The sequence below is a fragment of the Archocentrus centrarchus genome, chromosome 22, assembly GCF_007364275.1.
Source record: "Archocentrus centrarchus isolate MPI-CPG fArcCen1 chromosome 22, fArcCen1, whole genome shotgun sequence".
Lineage (NCBI taxonomy): Eukaryota > Metazoa > Chordata > Actinopteri > Cichliformes > Cichlidae > Archocentrus > Archocentrus centrarchus.
The window spans coordinates 9,871,320-9,891,360 of NC_044367.1; the positions used below are offsets into that span (position 1 = coordinate 9,871,320).

The 20,041-nt window shown below is 40.0% G+C and overlaps 3 protein-coding genes across 6 annotated transcripts; 2 read left to right on the plus strand and 1 right to left on the minus strand.

Moving 5' to 3' along the window:
• Positions 1 to 4: 4 nt before the first annotated feature.
• On the plus strand, positions 5 to 7,137 carry LOC115772412 (sushi domain-containing protein 4-like). Of its 2 annotated transcripts, none has more exons than XM_030718649.1 (11): positions 5 to 207; positions 784 to 925; positions 1,946 to 2,137; positions 2,378 to 2,569; positions 3,253 to 3,450; positions 3,925 to 4,119; positions 4,272 to 4,463; positions 4,869 to 5,063; positions 5,146 to 5,278; positions 5,404 to 5,792; positions 5,877 to 7,137. In XM_030718649.1, exons 2-11 carry the CDS (start codon positions 808 to 810, stop codon positions 5,900 to 5,902), a joined length of 1,830 nt encoding a protein of 609 aa, XP_030574509.1. In that variant the 5' UTR covers positions 5 to 207; positions 784 to 807; the 3' UTR covers positions 5,903 to 7,137. The 2 variants fall into 2 exon arrangements, with proteins under 2 accessions (XP_030574509.1, XP_030574510.1); XM_030718650.1 differs by having other exon boundaries at positions 6 to 207; positions 3,253 to 3,444; positions 5,877 to 7,135.
• On the minus strand, positions 7,116 to 11,226 carry LOC115772415 (sodium/bile acid cotransporter-like). Of its 2 annotated transcripts, none has more exons than XM_030718657.1 (6): positions 11,128 to 11,226; positions 9,887 to 10,309; positions 9,565 to 9,769; positions 9,185 to 9,363; positions 7,638 to 7,837; positions 7,116 to 7,488 (listed from the first exon to the last, which is right to left on the minus strand). In XM_030718657.1, the coding sequence occupies exons 2-6, from the start codon at positions 10,273 to 10,275 to the stop codon at positions 7,427 to 7,429; spliced, it is 1,035 nt and encodes a 344-aa protein (XP_030574517.1). In that variant the 5' UTR covers positions 10,276 to 10,309; positions 11,128 to 11,226; the 3' UTR covers positions 7,116 to 7,426. The 2 variants fall into 2 exon arrangements, with proteins under 2 accessions (XP_030574517.1, XP_030574518.1); XM_030718658.1 differs by having other exon boundaries at positions 11,133 to 11,157.
• Positions 11,227 to 14,143: 2,917 nt separating this feature from the next.
• Positions 14,144 to 19,998, plus strand: LOC115773052 (protein max-like). 2 transcript variants are annotated; one of them, XM_030719554.1, is made up of 4 exons: positions 14,144 to 14,331; positions 16,540 to 16,647; positions 18,472 to 18,610; positions 18,714 to 19,998. In XM_030719554.1, the coding sequence occupies exons 1-4, from the start codon at positions 14,296 to 14,298 to the stop codon at positions 18,896 to 18,898; spliced, it is 468 nt and encodes a 155-aa protein (XP_030575414.1). In that variant the 5' UTR covers positions 14,144 to 14,295; the 3' UTR covers positions 18,899 to 19,998. The 2 variants fall into 2 exon arrangements, with proteins under 2 accessions (XP_030575414.1, XP_030575415.1); XM_030719555.1 differs by having other exon boundaries at positions 18,487 to 18,610.
• The last annotated feature ends 43 nt before the right edge of the window (positions 19,999 to 20,041 follow it).

Genomic DNA, 20,041 nt, shown 5'->3' on the forward strand with positions numbered 1-20,041 from the left:
TTCAATCAATGCGGCTAGCGGCTAGTGTAGCGGGTCAAGCTTGGAGCTAGCTGGCGGTTAGCTGGGGTGGTACCGCTCGGCACGCTAAATCGCATTTTTGTTGTTTCTGCTGTAGAGTTAAATTGTTTCGGCGTAGCTGGAATATTGCTTATTCATGTCTGCGCTGTGAGGGTGCGACGGTGGAGGTTTCGAGGCCGTGTTTTAGTGGTAAGTAACGCTGAATAACGAGCCTTTATGTCTAGATAGCAAGCTTTAAAAAAATGCTAATATTTACTACCCATTGTAATAATAATGAAATCAGATAATATGCTTTGTTGCATAATACATTTTCATGTGCTATGGTAGCCACTTATAAACATTTCATACTCTTTGTGTAAAAAGTGATGTCTTTTGTCTGGGCCTTGTTCGCTGTGAGGTTATCAAACTGAGCTATGAATGCTAAAAACGAAACAGGGAAAATTGGCGTGTACGGAACCACCGTAGTTATATTTTATCTGTCGTATGTAGTTAGATGAAGCAGTTGCTTCTTAAACAGTGCATATTTACCGCATGAGTCATTGGTATTGCTTTTTGTTTAACGCTATTCTACCAAATGCTAATACCAGTATCTTTACAGTGCTGTCATTGTAGCACTTGCCCATAATCACACCCATTTCGCTGGCAGCTGCCCAAGCTCTGCAGTGTACCTGCACCAGGCAGGTGTCAGCATACGGAAGCTGTGGAGGATTACCTTTTAACCACTGTGTACACTTTTACAATAATATTATTTTCCGATTCTGCCAGGTTGAGTTGACTCTGAAGGGGAAGATGTGCAATGGAATGATAGAGTCAATACCAAAAGCCTTTTGGGCCCACTCCTCAGCCACTAAACGGTCCTTTGTGTTGCTGCTGTTTCTGACTGTAGTGTCCACCGGGCAAGGGTCAGGTATGGGACATAATTTATGTTCACTAATTTTTCTCAGAAGAGACTTTTCAAATCAGCTTTGTCATGACACAGATTGAATGGGTGAATATCAGCTGATACCATCTACTACTGCACGGTATATTTATTATTGTTTATTGTGTTGCAGCCCTAGTAAAGTAGCTCTATATAGCTATTTGAAGAATTTGCATTGAAAACTTTAGAAAGGCTCTGCATACTGTTCTTGAATCAGTGGGGCTATGGTTATCCAGCCATGTCAAAAAGGGGGAGGAAAGCTGTGTCAAAAATGTCACAAACAATAGACAGACAAAAGTGTTATCAAACCATGATGGCATTGCAGCCTAAAAGTCCATTAGATGTTTGCACTGTTACATGCATAATTAATTGTGTTAGATGGTAGCCATGATGTCTGTATACTTATCAGTTTCATGGTAAGTAAATGAACATATAAAAAAACATGGATGTTAACTCTTTACCATTAGTAGAGTTTACTTTTTAACAGTGTTAGGGATACACATTATGAGTGAGTCGTGCAAGTATAATTCAGTTTGTTTTGCAGCATTTGCCTCCACCCTTTTGTAATATGTCTAGCTGTTTCTTTCATTAATCCTGAGAAAATAGTTTTCATGTAATCTGCTTGAATCCGATTGGTCAGATTGTAACAAAGCCTGAAGAAGTGGGTCTGGTGGAAGCAGGCTTTCCTCATACAATAGTTTTAGTAGTTTACTTTTATCTTTTGCTCCCATTTTGAATGGGTTATAATAGAGAAAAACACCAAAATTGTCAATAAATGATGGTGTTAAGTGAGTGTTTTTCAGAGTGTCCTAAATAAAAACTGATATAGAACTGGAGAAAACTGTATAATACAGGTGTTGATGTTATAATTTGCTGCAACTGTGAAGCCTTTTTAGGTGTTTGGCATAATGGCTACATTAGTGTCGATATTGGAAATATCAATCCAGAGTCTTTCTTGCCTTGTTGCTGCAGCAGTTTTAAAGAAATTCTTCTGTTCTTTCTTCCCAGGATGTGTGAGGCCATACATGGTTCAGAACAGCTGGGTAAACCTCACAGAAACCAACAGGGGCTCATTCCCTGTGGGCACAGTGTTGCAGTACAGCTGTGACCCTGGTTACCTGCCAGATGGCCCTAACATCCTCACCTGCACCACACTGGGACGGTGGTCCTCTGAACCTCCTCGTTGCATTCGTAGTGGTGGTAAGATATTCTGTCGACTGCTGTCTTTTTTTTTTTTTTTTTTTCTGATCTATAAAGTAGTGAGTATTTAATGCTTTGAGCAATTAACCAAACATCTTTCTCTCAATTTTTAAACCCTGTTTTTCTTACTTTCAAAGTTTTAATTATGTGGCAATTCAGTGTCCAATTTTTTTGCCAACTTTTCTAATACATAAACAACTTTTAAAGATAAGTTGCTGTTCTTTTTTTCCATCTCATTAGCATGCCTCCCTCTCTCCAAACCTGAGAATGGGGGCTACACCTGCCACCCATCCCCTTGTCGACTGTTTGCCCATGGCGCTGTGATTGAGTTCTTCTGTAATGAGGGCTTCATGCTCAGTGGAGACTATAACTATTTGACTTGTCAAGATGGAGAGTGGGACGGCCCCATGCAGATCAATTGTGTAAGCCAAGGTTGGTCAGTCCTCAAATTCATCCCATCTCTTTTATCAGGAACCAAGCAGCCAAGAACATATTTTCAAACTGTGGGTTTTATTGTACCCCAAAAAGGACAAAAAGTGATATAAATACAAACCCATGAAAGTAAGCTATTTTAAGTAATCAGTGGGCCCATAAGTTAGGTCAACTAAACCAGCTCCACCCTCCACCTCCAGCCTCCTCTTTTGCTCAAACCAGGAGGAAAAATAGAAAAAAAAAAGAATTACTGCAGCTTATAAGTCACTGAAACTAATGTTAATCAATTATATGCACCATTATATAAAATTTCGCATGGCAGTATAGCATAATGGATTAACCACATTTAACTTTACTACACCACTTCAGACACCACTTCTAGATGACCATAACATCTTCAGAGGTTAACAGATTGGTCCTAAACATTAGCATGCCAGAGAGATGTGAATTTTATGGAGATGCTCTTGATATTGTCTGCAATATTGGGCCTCGAATAATTCTTTGTGAAATTCTTTAAGACACATTATTTCAAATTAATCATGTTGATTGTCATACCTTTCTGCTTTGTTAATCTGTTGTACAATTACTTTGTGTTACTTTTTAATAATTAAAATGTAATGAATAACAAACTTTTTCTTGTTATTACACCCCCACCTGTTTTTTGTTTGTTTGTTTTTTTTAAGGCTGTATAAGGCCTTCCATGGTACAGCATGGCTCAGCTAACCTGACAGACAGCAACAGGAGCTTCTTCCCTGTGGGCACTGCACTACAGTATAGCTGTGATCCTGGTTACGTGCCAGCCGGACCCACTATCCTCACCTGCACCAAACTGGGAGACTGGTCCTCTGAACCTCCTCGGTGCATACGCAGCGATGGTAAAGGCAAGCGTCCTATCAATTCTGAATCCACCTAATTTTTAGGTGCATTGTAGTTTGCGATGTTAGTTAATTCAGTTATTAATAATTAGCTGCAACTATCGATTATTTTAGTAATCGAGTATTCTATTGATTATTCCATTGATTAATCGACTAATCAGATAAGAAATACTTTTGTCTTATTAACAGCTAATGTGGATGAAACACTTCTTACTCGGAGACACCGGAGCCCTGCAGAGTTTAAACAAAGCATAATAAATTTGTGTTGAGGATTTTTTTATAATCGAATTATTTGAGTTACTCAAGGAATCGTTGCAACCTTAATAATAATACTACTACTAATAATAATAATAATATACTTGGATGAAAACAGAGCAAGTTTTTTCTTTTTTTTAAAAAAAATAATTCCAAATACAGTTAGATGGGATATAACATATCATGGTGTTTTTATACATTCACTGTATTTCCTTTCATGGACAGTATGCCAGCCTCCATATCAGCCAGAAAACGGAGGCTACACCTGCCACCCCTCTCCGTGCAGAAGATTTTCTCATGGCACTGTGATTGAGTATTTCTGTGATGACGGCTATATTCTGAAGGGAGAATATAAATTCATCACCTGTCAATATGGGAAATGGGACACCTTAATGCCGGTCAGCTGCCTCATTGAGCAAGGTAAAAGTGAATTAGCTGACTGTCTCAAAGGGCTTTTCTTATCCAATTTACCTATTATTTCATTTTATCATTGTTTTGTAATAAAGAATGTAGTTGCTGCTAAAACTGATTACAGCTATGAACTGTATTTTTCTTTTTGCCCCCTTTTTAAGGTTGTAGAAGACCCTCGATGGTGCAGCATGGCTATGCTAATCTGACAGACACCAACAGGAGCTTCTTCCCAGTTGGTACAGTTCTACAGTACACCTGCAATCCTGGTTACCTCCTGGATGGATCTGTGACTGTCACCTGCACCACACTGGGACACTGGTCCTCTGAGCCTCCTCGCTGCATACACAGTGATGGTAATTTTCTTGTCTGAAATTTGAATGAATAGATAATGTCTGTTATTGGTGTGTTCTTGCCTTTGGATTTTAAAGGTCTTGTGTTTTTATTTAATGGTCAGTGTTTCCTTTAGTAAGAGACTTGCTTCACTCACACACACACACACACACACACCAACCCCGCAGGAGGTTAGAGACACATTTTGCGACTGGATTCAACCTCCAGCAGATGGGATGTTAATGCTCGATGCAAGATAAGAAATGTCAAGATCATTTGTATACTGCTATTAGCAATGGTGTTAAAGGTTTCTCCATCCTACTGGGACTCTTTTCAGTGTTTATAGTGATGGCTGGCTCATTTTCTAATAACATAACTGTTTTGGAATCACCTTTCCTGTCACTGTTGTTTATTTCTTTCCTGGATAGTATGCCAGCCTCCATATCAGCCAGAAAACGGAGGCTACACCTGCCACCCCTCCCCATGCCAAAGACTTTCTCATGGCACTGTGATTGAATATTTCTGTGATGAAGGCTATATTCTGAAGGGTGACTATAAATACCTTACCTGCCAGTATGGGGAATGGGACAGCCAAATGAAGCTAAGCTGTATCATGAAGCAAGGTGAAGATAAGAAAATACTTTTCAACTAATAATTCCAAAATTTTGTTCAGATAACCATATTAATTATTTGTCTGTCTCACAGACCACAATCCAGTTTTGCCATTGGGGATGCCAACTTTATCCATAGTGGCATCCACAGCTAGCTCGGTGGCTTTTATCTTGCTTCTGGTGGTGCTGTTTGTGCTGCTTCAGCCAAAACTTAAGTCGCTCCATCGGTGAGTCTGCCTTCAAAATTCCTCTAATTTCACTGCCAAGATCTTATTTCTGAAACAGAGGGCATTGATTATGGAAACTAGTGATTAAAAAAAGTTTTAACTGTTCTCTTGTCCGCCACACCTAGACGTGATCAGGGGGTATCAGGACAGCCTGTGTCTATCATGGTGGAGGGAGTGCAGGTGACTCTGCCCTCGTATGAGGAGGCTGTGAGCAGCAGTGGAGCTTCTGCTCTCAGTTCAGAATCTCGAGTCCAGATAGTGCTGTCGGAGGGTCAGCATGCTACAGCGCCAGAGGCTGGCCCCTCTAGGCCTTCTTCCCTCAAACAGCAGCAGTCTGAGATGGCTGTGGTCCATCCTGTACCACCCTCCTCATCGTCTTCATCTCCCTCTTCCTCTACCTGGGCTTTGGAGCATGCAGGTGCTGCAGCAGGCACCTCATCATCACAAAGAAGGCCGTCTGGAGGCAGCGATCAACATAGCCTGTCTCTGGACTCTGAGATGGACTACTCTGATGGTAAAGTTCTATTTATACTCGTCCCTTTCTACTTATTTAAAACACTTATTTTGTAATAATCACATTTTTGTCTTTCTTTCCCAGATATTCCATTACTGAAGGAGGCCTGAAACACGCTTCAGCCTTTGGACTTATCCAAAACAACCAGCTTTGCGACTGACCTGTAATGATGACCGGGAGTTTCTCAACACAGCTGTCAACACAGATCAGCTCAACTACAGAGGCCCTGAGTTAAGCTGTGGGTCACTCAGAAGAGTTCGTCTGACCATCCCAAAGGAGAGGAGAGAAAGGATACACGTGTACATACATTCTTACATTTTCATGTCAATTCATGTACTGTGTATGTATGTCTAATATCTAAAACTCATTTTAATAATGTTGAACAAAACAGAAAGGAGCAGGCACTTCTGAGGGAATTTGTGTTCAATTTTGTTGGAGGAAAATGACGCGCGTTTCAGTTGATCGGGCAAAGCTGCAAACTCATCTTTGGAGCTGTTGGTGTCATTCGTGTCTTGTTTGCTGTTTCTTTTTTTTAACGACTCACCCTACCTTTCATGAAACACGGTGGCAAAGATGCATAAAGGGTAGTCAGATAAATTGCTGTCCATGTATGCTCACAGCATCATCTTCAAAGGTTTTTGTGATTCTAAATCATTAATCATAACTCACACTATTTCACGTTTCATTGTATATTATATGCCTCTTTGTCCACCCTGCATTCAAGATACTTCATTTCTCCAAAAATATTTTTTCTTTGTATTCAAACCCCCCCCCCCCAATGCCTTAGCTTTCCACTTCTATGCACAGGTATCTATAATTTGTGAAATTTTAAAAATGAATGTCAGTGAGATGCCGCCACTGCTTAGTGACATTACACGTGGCTTTGTCAGACACATGTACACAGGTAAATATTTTGTTATTAATTTATTCAGGCTGCTTGGGAATTCCTGTTTTAGTTCTAAATGGGAAGTTAAAATGTGTATTTAATTTATTTGTGCCCAGAACGCTGTTGATCAGCCATGGCTTCTTCTTCTGCTTCTTCCTTTTTTTTTTGCCTCTACACCTCATGGAAGCTTTAAAAAGTAGGTCTTTTCACTTTGCAGCTTCACTTTTAATTCTACTGCAGGCACGTTATATGTGACACTGTAAATGTGGTTGGGAAGATCCAACATGAAAAAATAATAAGTGTACAGACTAGTGTAAATGTTAAGTGTTCACTTTGTTTGACTGTCCATTGAGTTTACCTTTGAGACTGATGAATGGATTTTTTTTTTTTGTGAAGAAGGTATTTTAATATATGTAAAAAAAAAAAAAAAGGTTTAATTTAAGTTTCCTCTGTATATATCATATGATCATATGATTTAATTAAATATTATTTGAGGTGTTACAGTTGACTGTTTTTCCAGTTTGTGTTACAGTTGAGCCATTTTACTGTTTGATTTTTCATATATAACTTCTCCAAAGTGACACAGTTTGGTGGGATGGCTGCAAATCTTTCCACAGTCCTCAAGTGTAACATCCCTGAGCTCTGAACAGGCAGATGACATTTATAACATAAAGGCACTGGATGGCTTCATCCTGGGTATCTTTTTTTTGTATCCCTCACCAGTGCTGGGTTATCAGCAGTGATGCTGTCATGGTTGTTTCACCTCGTCGTGTTTAGGATCAGCACTCTTGTCTTCTTCTTTTTCTGTATCTGTGTAAGAACGGGGGAGAATTAGACAATATTTTGTTTGACCTCATTTTCCAACAGCTCAAAACACGCACGTGTGTGTCAGTTCACATGCTCCTCTGATCCCTTAGAGCTTCGCTGTGCAAAAACACGCAGGCAGCTGTGACACTTACCCTCAGCTGGTGTCCTGACTCTTTGGTAACATCTGAAGCACAGGGTGAAGAGAAAGACCTCAGCGCACTGGAAAGTGATGTATAACAGGGGGAAGAGAAACATGGGCCCAATAACCTCAAGAGGAAAAGCCACCTTTAGGATGGCAACACACAGCTGGATGTTTTGACACCCTGTCTCCATGGAGATGGTCCTGCTGCATCTAAAAATAGGGGAAGCATTTTTCTTTATTAGCTTTGAGAGTGATTCAGGATTATTTCATGTTGTCCTTATACATCACTCATAAAGCACAAGGATTTTCAGTGATGTACTTAGACTGTCCTTTGCTTTCATTGGACTGCCTTTTTTCTTGCTTCCTTGATATCACAGCATCTTACTGTCTATACTATACACAACAAATTAAAGATAACCTGATAATAACATGTTAACGAATATTCAAAGGTTTGCAGACCGCATCTCTGAATGCACAACACATTGAACCTTGAAGCAGATGGGCTACAGTAGCCAAACCCCGGACTGGGTGCCACTCCTGTCACGTATGAACAGGAAACTGAGGCTGTAATTTGCACAGGGGCACCAAAACTGAACAACAGGAAAAAAAAAAGGAGACTTGAGACTGGAAAAATGTTGCCTGGTCTGATGAGTCTTGGATTTCTGCTGTGACATTTTTTTTGGCCACAGCTGCTTTATTTGCAGTGTAGACAGACAAGAAATGGGGGAAAGATACAGGGAAGACACGCAGGCAAACCAGCGACACTCCGGAACCCAAACCCGTGCCGCCCGCACTGCAATGCAGCATATATATGTGGTCGCCTGCTCCACCACTGAGCCATCCGGGCGCCCTGCTGTGACATTTAGATGGTCTACCTGAGTATTGTTGCTGACCATGTCCATCCTTCTATGACTACGGTGTACCCATCTTCTTGTGGCTGCTTCCAGAAGGATAACACACCATGTCACAAAGCTCAAATCGTCTCAAACTGGTTTCTTGAACGTGACAATGATTTCACTGTACTCAAATGGCCTTCACAGCCAGCAGATTTCAATCCAATAGAACACCTTTGGGATGTGGTGAAATGCAAGATTTGCATCATGGATGTGCAGCTGACAAATCTGCAGCAACTGTGTGATGCTGTCATGTCAATATGGAGCAAAATATCTGAGGAATGTTTCCAGCATCATGTTGAATCTGTGACAGGAAGTATTAAGGCAGCTCTGAAACCAACGGGTGTCCTACCAGGTACGGGCAAGGTGTACCTAACAAAGGTTTTGGTGAGTGTATATGAACTGTCCAATGATTTAACATGTTGTGAAATATGAAAACCTTTTACTCTGCCAGAAATCCTCAAAGACTTTCATAAACTGCCTCTTATCCTGTTGCACAAACCCTGAAAGAACAGTGGCTATTGTGCAAGAACAGTGCAGTGTATGAGAAACATAATATAATACAGTGACTGGACAGATTCAACAAAAAGTACAAACTTGAGACACAACCTCAGACCCGCTTGTTTACAGAGTCAAGGAGAATGCTTAGTGTGTATTTACTTACTGCGGACTGAGTCTGCATAAGGCAGACATGACATATCCCAACATAAAGCCAATCAGTGGCATCAGTGAAGCCGCAATAAGAGCATCCGGGACGAGGATCATCCATATTAGGTCTTTGACAATATAGAAGGACAGGATAGAAACAATGATGCTGGACATCACCAAGAGGCTAAGACCAACCTGTTGAGAAAGAGAAAACATATCACAATAGTCAAGAACTGGTCAAATGACACAAACACTGTGTTAAAATATGTGATAAAACACTCCTGGTAAACACTCTTATTCACGATAGGCCTTTTCCATGGCTTTTCGTTTTCTGCTCTTATAAATCGAAACATCTGCTGTGAAGTCCGCTCTAATCTAGTCACGTGATGGTCTCACTTTTTTGACGATTAATGCGGCATTTGGTTTGAAGTGATTAATGGCAATGCCGAAAGCACAAGGCACCAGGGTGAACGCCAGAGTGGCAATGATGTCAACATATGGCACAGCATTTTCCAATCCAGTGAAGCCTTGGGAGAAGACATACAGCAGCAAAGGCATCAAACCCAGGCCTGCAATGTTGGAGCAAGCGGTCATCACAATGCTAGGAGGATATTAAAGTGAAGAAGGAAAGCCATTAGACTGATGTGTCAGCATCTCATTGTATGACAGCCAAATTTGGTGATTTACTTTAAGTGGTACATCACTGTGAACGGCTTACCTGAGGTTCATGTCGCCTTTCACGACAAGAGAAAAAATGTTGGATAAGCTTCCCCCTGGACAGCAGCCACAGATGAGCACCGTCACAGCCTTTATGGGATCCATCTCCATGATTTTGGCGAGACTGAAAGCAGTAATGGGCATGATGCAGAACTGGGACAGCAGGGCAATGGTTACTCCTTTTGGCTTGAAGAGATAGGCCTTAATTTTGGAAATTTCCATTGTACAGCCAAGAGATATCATGGTAATGAACAGGATGACAACAGTCAAAATATTGACTGTTTTGTTGATGGGTCCCCTTATGATCAGGCTGGCCAGGCTGACATTGCTGGATGCAGTCTCTTCATTAGAGAGGATAGCTATTCTCTCGTGGGCCTCTGTCAGGTTCATTGTAGCACTTGTCCCAACGTTATGTGGGTTTCACCTGTCACACAAAAGAAAAGGAAATGCATAAATTTGAGATTTAACTCCTTAGGACTTACAGCTAGTGAATCATCTCTGCAGGGGTTTCCACTCCACTTGGTTTGCACAGATAGAACCCAGAATACTCAAAATCCCATTTTTCATAAGGAAAAATAAACCAGTTAAGCAGTAAATTCAGTTGCCTCTTTGTTGCCATCCTTCCATGCAAAGTATTAAAAAAACAAACATGTATAACAATGGTTTCTTAATTCTCAGTCATGCTTTTATGGAATAAGTGGAAATGCTGATTCATAGTTTTGCCATTACAAAAAAGACATAGTAACAATTAATGCTACTATTTGAAGCAGCCCCCCTCACCCCCACCCTAAAAGTTGATTACATAATTAAATATTGTAACAGTCTATAAGCTGTAAGCTGCCTGACCTACCAGGTTAAACTGAGAAATTGTGGTGAATCATCAAAGACTGGGGGGGTTTCAAAATATCTACAAAAGCTGCACATATCAGGTGTTTGCATTTCAGGTAACTTTTGCTTCATTTAACTTTTACCTCAGTTAATAAAAAAGTTTTGGGGGTTTTTTTTGACTCCTTTACTTTTTGGTTTAGTTTGAAGAGAACACTTCTGTACCGTAACAAATACACCGAAATGAAATGAGCCGTGTTGTTGCACTGCATGACATAATCCTGCTAAAAATGTCGCTTTGTTCAAAAACAGCTCCATAAAACCTAATTTAATTGAAAACACTACTATTGGTGCTACTCTTTCCCTTTAAACATAAGCTGTTGTTACGGTAGGTGAACCATAAAGGCACTTTCTTACCTTACCTCACCCACTGGCTGCAGCTTTTACTCACTCACACACTTGTGTCCATCTAGTCTCATGCACTCCTGCTGAACTGCTTTTCTCTGTACTTGAAAACAACTCCCCCACCCCTCCCCCCCTTTTCTCTTTTTTCAGGCCATTGTGAGAAACTTTGTGGGATTTGTAGGCATGATGGTGTGCAAGGAATGCAAATATCTATTTGTATATCCAAAGGGGCACTTTTATTCATTTGACCTCACTATCATGCAAACTGCCCTCCAATTAAAGTTATGCAACCAGAAAACTGAGATGCTTGGGGGGGGGGGGGGGGGGGGGGGGGGGGGGTAATCAGTCTTTTGTTATCACAATGGACCAAATAAGATAGATGAGACACAAATCTTGTGTAAATCTGTAAAATATGGCACAGATTATGTCAAAGGCAAATGGACCTGCTTAAAATTCCATCGCAGCTTTTCAGTGCATTCCTCACCAGGGCCAGCAGCCTGAGTTAAGTCAACTGTGTTAATCTCGCTTGTTACTGCTTTCCCAAAGAGCACAAACATTTAAACAACCAGCACATGTGAAACTGAAAGGAAGAAAATCATTTGCAGAGCTCTTTCCTTACGAATGAATCGGGGAATGAACAAACGCACAGCAACTGTAAGGAAACTAAGAAACACAACTAGAGATATAACAAAAAAACAGATCCTCATAGACAAATGGCCCAGGACCATGACAAAATGATCATCTTTTTGGGGGTGTAACTCTCCCCCAGAATACTGCGTTCCTTCCATCTAGGTCAAGTCACAGGAGAGAGTTACACATTCTTTCAGACAAACAACCTGACACAGCACAGAGCATCTCTACTGGCAGTTAGGCATGACAAAAGCAAAATGATTATAACACTCATAGACTTCTTCCAACAACCATACAAACTTTTAAGCAGTATTATGGCATTGTACACATTTTCATTGTTATGCAGATGATACCCAGCTTTATCTAGACATGAAGCCAGATGACAGACATCAATTAGTTAAAGTGCAGGAATGTCTTAAAGACATAAAGGCCTGGATGACCTCTAATTTCCTGCTTCTAAATTCAGATAAAATGGAAATTATTGTACTTGGCTCTGCAAACCTTAGAAACATGGTGTCTAACCAGACACTTACTCTGGATGGCATTACCTTGGCCTCCAGTAACACTGTGAGAAATCTTGGAGTCATTTTTGGCCAGAATATGTCCTTCAATGTACATATTACACAAATATGTAGGACTGCCTTTTTGCATTTGCACAATAGCCCCAAAATTAGAAATATCCTGAAGCTTATTCATGCATTTATTACTTCTAGGTTGTCCCTAAAGATCCTTGAAGCCTTCAGCTGACCCAAAAGTACTGACAGGGACTGGAAAGAGAGAGCATATTTCTCACACAAGGGCTTCTCTTCATTGGCTCCCTGTTAGATCCAGAATTGAATTTAAACACCTTCTCCTCACATACAAGGTCTTGAATAATCAGGCCCCGTCTAATCTTAAAATCTCATAGTAAAATAAAGGACTCGATGTTCCTTAGAAGCATGCCTTTATGCAGAAGTGATAATATCTGAACTTCTTTTTTCAGTAAGGATCCTGCAGTCAGTCTATTAACATTTCAAAGAATTTTACTTAGTCTTTCCAAAATAAGCCTGTTTTTCAGTTCCAATTATTACTTCTTTGTTGCAGATGTTTTTGAACCAGAAAAAAAGGACTCTCCAGCTCCACCAGTGGCTCTGATTACTGCATATTTAGATCACAGCAGAATAATTAAAGAATCTTACTGAACTGACTGAAAAGTCAGTTGAACAAGACTCGGTTTTGTCGAGGTCCTGCTTAGAATGAAAGGATCTAACTTTTTCACCTAACCTGGCTGGTCCAGTTTTATGATTGGTCTCTACACTGCAAGGATGGATTGACCTTCTTACAGGCAATGAGCTTCTTACAGGCATTGAGCTTATAGTGATACTCATCTATAACACTCTACTGTTAATACTATACAGTGTCTTACTTAACCTTAGATATTTAAGGTATTTTGGCAAATGAATAATTGGTTCTGGATATTCCCCTGTTCTGTCCTGACATCTGAATCTCAATTAGATTAACTGACCACAAATATTCAAACTGATTTATATTTTTCACTGGAGAAAAAGCAACATCATTTTTCTTTTCATCCTTCACATTATCTCCTTTTAGAAATGCGTGGTGCAGACATTATTATTAATTACATTAATTATTAGTTTTATTAAACATTCCTAAAAATGAAGCATATATGTGTAGTGCTGCAGCCATCTGAAGGTGTTATGTACTGACAAATGAACAGCTATGGATGGAAGGTGGGGGAGGGCCGCTGACATGAGCTAGGCCACCATCTGGCCTTATAATCATATGCTGGAAATAGAAAAGAGCAGATATTGTAGCAGACAACACTGCTAATAATGCCCACTTGAGAAGCAGATTGTAGACTCACATTTGCATTAAAGGGCACATTTATAGCTAATATGTCGTATCAGATATCATGCCGTATGCACATTCAAGGCTTTGCAAAGATACTGCATGGTGCAGTAACTTTTGGTTGCTTTTTGGATGATATTCTGTCTCCATGAAAATGAAAATTAAACTACCATAAAATTAGAGACTGCTTATTTATTTGTAAGGGAGCAAACTTACAAATTCAGAAAATGATCTTATATATATATATATATATATATATATATATATATATATATATATATATATATATATATATATATATATATATATATATAAGAACATCATGTTCCATTCGAGACAACACACTGAAGCTACTCATCCTCGAGCTGCTGTGATTGTAGGGGATTAAGTGTATTTTAAAGGGGGCTTGCCCAACTCCGCGGACTTGTGGGAAATATAGTTTCAGCTCCAAAAAAACAGCACATATGCAAATCAGGCTGTGTTGTACCAAGTTACTCAAACTACCATAAAGCTTTGCTTTATCGCGCCTGCGCTGTGTATGTTTTCCCCCGTCCATGTGTGTAGGCGAATCACGTGTGGACGAACCTTTGGTTGTCATGTCTCTGCTGTAGCAGAGTTCCGCGTTGGGTTTCATTATTTGCCTCCAGTTTTTCGCTGCACTTTGTTTTCTTTTCTCATACCTTCTTTTTCTTTAATCGAAGAATGAGTGAAAACGATGACATCGAAGTCGACAGCGATGTATGTCTTTTTGTTTCCTCTAGAAGTAGCTAGCCAGCTTGTTAGCTGCACAGTAACTTACATTCCTGTCAACATACGCTATTTGATTGTGCTAGCTAGTTAGCGGGGTTCCTCTTGGCTAACACTAGATTTTGAAGCCCGTGTGGGGTTAGCTGTTAGGAGGAGCGTTTAAGCTCTTAATTAATTGCTGGCTTGCAAATGAAAACCGAACACAGCGCATAAAACTGGGGAATAAGTTGGGTGGCCTCGCTGCGTTCTAACGCTACGCGACATGGATCGCTCCTGCGGGGCAGCTCAGCCAAAAAAAAAAAGAGGACTTTTTTTTTTTGTCTTTATCAATTTGTATTACTCCTCCTTTTCGACCATAGTGCTGCTGCTACGTGATCAATAAAACTTATAATAAAACGCTGTGTTGAAACTGTGTAAACACGATGCGACGTTCATAAACAGCAGTTAAGTTGTTGGAGGACACAAGGTCAGCTCATCTGAGAGGTGAACTGACGGCTGCTTGGACATGTTCGTTTAAAAAATATAATACAGTTTTGTTGGCTGTGCTAAGGATTCTTTTACTATAAATGCAGCTCTTGTTTATTTGAGGCATAAAGAGGTTATTCCTTCACCTCAGCCTAGATATGTTTAGCATACTTGACAGCTAGCTGGTTAAAATGTATTGGTTGAATATGATTTAAGTCAGGTTATGATGCGCACACACTTAATACAGCAAACTAAATAAAAATAAAGGACTCGATGTTCTCCTATCCTGCATGTTGTATTTGCATTGCAGTTGCACGTAACGTAAATGAGCCACTTGAGAGGACTGATTTCATGTTGTGTAGTCGATTAAGAGCATACCAGCTTCTTCGGGATTTCCCTGTAATCCCTCTTTACCCACTACATTAGATTTTCTGCAAGAAACCATAATTTGCCAGTGCATGAGTACACCCACTGTGAAAATTTAAATTCCTCGTGTTGCAAAAATCAGCTGCATTTTCCCAGCTCAAAGTGTGCTGTGGTGTTTTAATTGAGCACGCATCTGACGCATCATGACCTCAATCTGGCCACATATTTCTCAGAACTATGGATTCCCCTCCCCCTCCTTGTAAGCTCCAGTTTAGATCCTACTAGAGCCACCTATACATGTACTGTTAGGCCCGACAAGCCATCTTTATGCATCTAACGTTGTTTATGCATTGCATTTTGTATAGCTGTATATGACCTGCCCAGGGACTGTTATTAGTTTTGCAAAAATCTATATTCTTATATTGATGTCCATTGACATGTACTGTTGCTCTTATATATATATTAATATATATATATTATTAATCTGTGCCATTACCTAAATTAAAAATGAGCAATTTTATGTACAAACATTAACATCTGGTCTGGCAGCCTGGTTTGAATGAGTGTGTGATAGCTACAGTAATGCCAAGACAATCATTCAGATTTATTTGCTCTGTTGCAGTATAAGGATTAGTGGGAGGAAAGGTGTAACAAGTGTTTGTATTCAAATTTGTAAGATACTGTAAGTGTTACGTGACTATTATTTATCGATGAAATTAGGAACACCTTGTTTTAAGGCGGGAAATGTGTCTGAATTTGAACTTAAACTGCAATTCTTACTACTAATCTTAATGGGTATGCTGTTTTAAAAGAGCATCCAGCCAGAGCTTGATGACCTCTGTAAAGTTACAGCAAGTGCTAAAGAATTAGACTGTAAGTGCACAAAGTCTGTCCACAGCCTGTGGTGGAGATTATGAAATCAGGCATTCTCATAATTTTGTGTAAGCAGAGAAGCTGGCAATCGAGCTGAAGAGGCAGCGGTTTTATTTGCTTTGAAAACTGTGCAGCACAAACTTGAAGTTTTAGGTATCGGTTGGTTTAGTTCAGTCCATGTTAAAAAAAAAAAAAAAAAAAAAAAAGAGGGCCCAGGCGTAATGGTTGATATTGAGTTTTTGTTGAGACTCACTGAAGCTGGTCCAGCCCTTCAAGCAAACAGATCACGTCCTTGTAAATACTTACACCACAGGTTCCTGCTTATGTCTGCCTATTGATGTTAACACAAATGCACGCAATGCCCGTATAAAGATGAGGCCTTCCCTTACTGCAGTTCAAATCACTTTAATATGTTAAAGAACTGTGTGTAACATGTTTTTTTGTAAATGACCTGTGTTTTAAGGAATAGTATAAGCATTCCCTGTCCCTTTCCAGGCAGACAAGCGAGCACATCACAATGCGCTGGAGCGCAAACGCAGGGACCACATTAAAGACAGCTTCCACAGTTTACGCGATTCTGTGCCTTCATTACAAGGGGAGAAGGTGAGGAAACAATTTACATTGCAAACTACCTGAATATAAATACAGGGTTTTGAACTTTAGATTCATGGGGATTATGTTCACTACCCAATCTCAGGGATCAGCAGCAACGTGGCAGCTTTAAGTTTCTGTCATTGTGTACCATCATTATGTTCCACCTTAGAAAAGACAGTGAGTTTTGTAATATTACTAGTGGGTAAATCTTTGAATGTATGACCTTGACTCGTGACACAGTGTTTACATTGTGGTTTTGCTATTTAGAGATCCGAGTGCTTCTTTCACCACAGCCAAAGAGGCCAAACCTGCTAAACACTTGTACTTAAACAAGCCTTCTGTTCTGGAGGTTATAATCTGAATTGTTGCATTTCTGCAAGCTACATATTAAAATGAATTTTATGTCACCCGACTACATTTTTAGGTTTCATGCTATCCAGCCACTTCTCTCTTTCAAATCTGCTCTAGAGGAAGGAGCTAATTGTCATTTGTAGAAATCGATGCGCTGCCAAGCAAAGTCACGCATGTATCAAATGTGTTCACAACACTGTAACCCTCATAATGAAATATGAGACTTACAGTGATGGCTTTGTTCCATTATGACTGATATTCATTCACAAGCTGATTCATCTCCTTGGTGGTGTTTAACATGCTTGTAGACACTGTCATCAAAGCAAAGCAGCTCTGTAAACTGTGACAACTCTGCCAACTAAACGCTGGATGAAGAGTGATGTCGCCGCTTATGCAGTCCTTTTCATATTTCATACTAAAAGTTCAAAAGGCAGTTAATATATAGTTGTTGCGTCAACACTGAGAACGATCCCATGTTCTCCCGTGTTAAGCACGATTTGTAGTGCTGTGTTGAATCTCAGCTGTGGTGGACTACATTGTCGTTTGCGTTTAACGTATGTGCTGTGTACCTGCGTTGGTCTGCCATCACAAGTGAAAGTGAAGCTAATAATGTGGACGTTTGAGCTAAAGAATGTACAGTGCTCTGTGTAAAAGTCTTGAGCCACCCCTCATTTCCTTATATTTGGTAGTAAAATGTGAAAATGGCAATTTATTTAAACATATGCAAACATACATGGAAGTACAGCATAAAAAAGAAAAGTTCTCCAGGCGTCCAGGCTCTGAGGAGGCCAATCCATGACTGATAGAGTTCCATTGTGTGTTTTTTAATCCAGATATGCTTTTACTACATTGGCAGTGTGTTTGGGATCATTGTCATTTGGAAAAATCAGATGCTTTCCAGATGTTACTGCACGGTGGAAAAAATCTGATGGTACTTTTCTGCACTCCTAATTCCATCAGTTTTGATAAGATCCCCAACAGCACTGGCTGAAATTGGCCACAAACCATGACAGAGCCTCCACCATGTTTCACAGATGGCTGTAGACACTCACTGTAGTACTGACCTGATTTCCTCTGTACATACTGACAATGATTTAAACAAATTTTGCTCCAAACATCGCTCCATAAGACCTGTTGCCACAGATTTTCAGTCCAGTTCTTAATCTGTGTACTGTGTTAACACTGTATATTGCTAACAAACAAACCCATCACAGTTGTTGAAGTCTGCCTTGCTGCAACAGAGTAGTACGTGTGTAGTGGCTTTTCTGGGAAGGTGCGTGTCAGCCTGTGCTGAAGATTTAACACAGTACTACAAATCAAGTGTTGGCCCATCTGCCCGAGGTTGCTGACTCCTGGAACAGTCCTTGTTAACTTCATATTCTAATCCAGACTAAATTGCATCACACTGTGAGCTTTTGTATAACTGTCTTGGTACACTTGATTAGACAAAGTGTAATCTGCTTTGCCACACGGGTCTGACAGATTTCTGTTAAACAGGCTTCCCGAGCACAGATTCTAGACAAAGCCACGGAGTACATCCAGTACATGAGGCGAAAAAACCATACCCACCAGCAAGACATTGATGATCTAAAGAAACAGAATGCACTGCTGGAGCAGCAGGGTAAGTGATGCACTTGTTCAATAAATTTTGCTCCTTTTTGTCACGTGGATTCAATGCACTGTTTGTAGTGGTGTCAATTTTCATCTTTCTGTGCAACTTGCAGTTCGTGCACTTGAGAAGGCCAAGGGGAACACTCAGCTCCAGACAAACTACTCTTCTGATAGCAGCTTGTACACAAACCGTAAAGGGAGCGCCGTGTCCGCCTTTGACGGCGGGTCCGACTCCAGCTCTGAATCAGAATCAGACGAGACACCCAACAGGAAGAAGCTGCGCGTAGAGCCCAGCTAGATTTGGGTGGACCCCAGCTCCTGAGACAGACTCTATTTACCCACCAGCCCCAGCTCCTCTTACCTGTCCGCACTGAGTCCTGCCTTCTTGTGCTAGTCCAGGAGACGAGGTGGAGATTGTGTGAGAGAGGTGCTATTATGTATAAAACGCTTCTACCTTCTTTTATCCTTCTGGAAAGCATCCTGTCAATTCTTTTGTGGCCCAGCAACAAAGTTTAAGATCCCCAAATTGAGGCAGCTCTGTAGTTTTGAAGGACTTGATGCTTTTCAGACCTCATAAATAACCATTCATAAATGTGGAGATGACAAGGCATGAGGCTTGAGTAAAGCTACAAAAATAACCTTTCCCTTTGGTTGTTTTGGTCAGCCTCTCCAATCTGGTGGAGTTGTGAGACTTTTGATAAATGGAAATGGTAGGGATACTTTACCTTTTAAATAATGATGAGAATAATGATCATATTTTTCCAGAAAAGAATGTGAAGTTGGAAGTTTTGGAAGAACTGTCTGTTACGCAAAATGCAACCCTCCTTATTCTGTGTAGGCGGCTAAAAGTTTTGCCTTTGAAATGTTGTGTAATCAAACAAATCCCTCTATTTATAGTCATGCACCAAGAATAATTTCTTACCCTTATATATAATCTGATGTCTGATCTCCCATTATGTTTGGCTTGAATATTTCAAAAGTTTCAGCTATTTATTTTTCTCTATTTTTAATATTATTAAATAACTTGTGGTTATAAAAAAAAAATAAAAAATCCCCTCATGGATATTGAATGTTACACAATGCAGTTAAAAAGCATTGTCCTTTATTTTTGTCAATGGAAGTCCCTTTCAGCGTGTAGTATGTAACACTGTATACTCTTAAATGGTGTCATTTCTGCAAAGAAAAGCCTTCCCTTGAAATATTTGCCTGTGCTGGGAATGTTTATCTTTTTTTTTTTCTTTTCTTTTGCAGAGGTAAATTAGTGTGTACCTTATAAAATTTGTTTGTTCCATTCAATGGAAATTACAGGTATGTTGTACATACTGCCAACGGTTGTCTTGCAAGTTAAGGCACACCTTTATTATGAAACTATAAATAAACTATTTTATCCTTTTTGGATGTATTTGTGACTGTGTTTTTTTAATGCAGCTGCGTCCTAGTT

Excerpts from the sequence above, each read along its gene's own strand:
- LOC115773052 (XM_030719554.1), top strand. The coding sequence starts at position 14,296 with ATGAGTGAAAACGATGACATCGAAGTCGACAGCGAT. Across the intron at positions 16,648-18,471 it reads CTTCATTACAAGGGGAGAAG|ATTTCTGTTAAACAGGCTTC; the intron begins GTGAGGAAACAA and ends CGGGTCTGACAG. Across the intron at positions 18,611-18,713 it reads TGCACTGCTGGAGCAGCAGG|TTCGTGCACTTGAGAAGGCC; the intron begins GTAAGTGATGCA and ends TGCAACTTGCAG.
- LOC115772415 (XM_030718657.1), bottom strand. The coding sequence starts at position 10,275 with ATGAACCTGACAGAGGCCCACGAGAGAATAGCTATCCTCTCTAATGAA. Across the intron at positions 9,770-9,886 it reads AAAGGCGACATGAACCTCAG|CATTGTGATGACCGCTTGCT; the intron begins GTAAGCCGTTCA and ends ATATCCTCCTAG. Across the intron at positions 9,364-9,564 it reads CCGCATTAATCGTCAAAAAA|GTTGGTCTTAGCCTCTTGGT; the intron begins GTGAGACCATCA and ends CTTTCTCAACAG.
- LOC115772412 (XM_030718649.1), top strand. The coding sequence starts at position 808 with ATGTGCAATGGAATGATAGAGTCAATACCAAAAGCCTTTTGGGCCCAC. Across the intron at positions 2,138-2,377 it reads TCGTTGCATTCGTAGTGGTG|CATGCCTCCCTCTCTCCAAA; the intron begins GTAAGATATTCT and ends CCATCTCATTAG. Across the intron at positions 5,793-5,876 it reads TGAGATGGACTACTCTGATG|ATATTCCATTACTGAAGGAG; the intron begins GTAAAGTTCTAT and ends TTTCTTTCCCAG.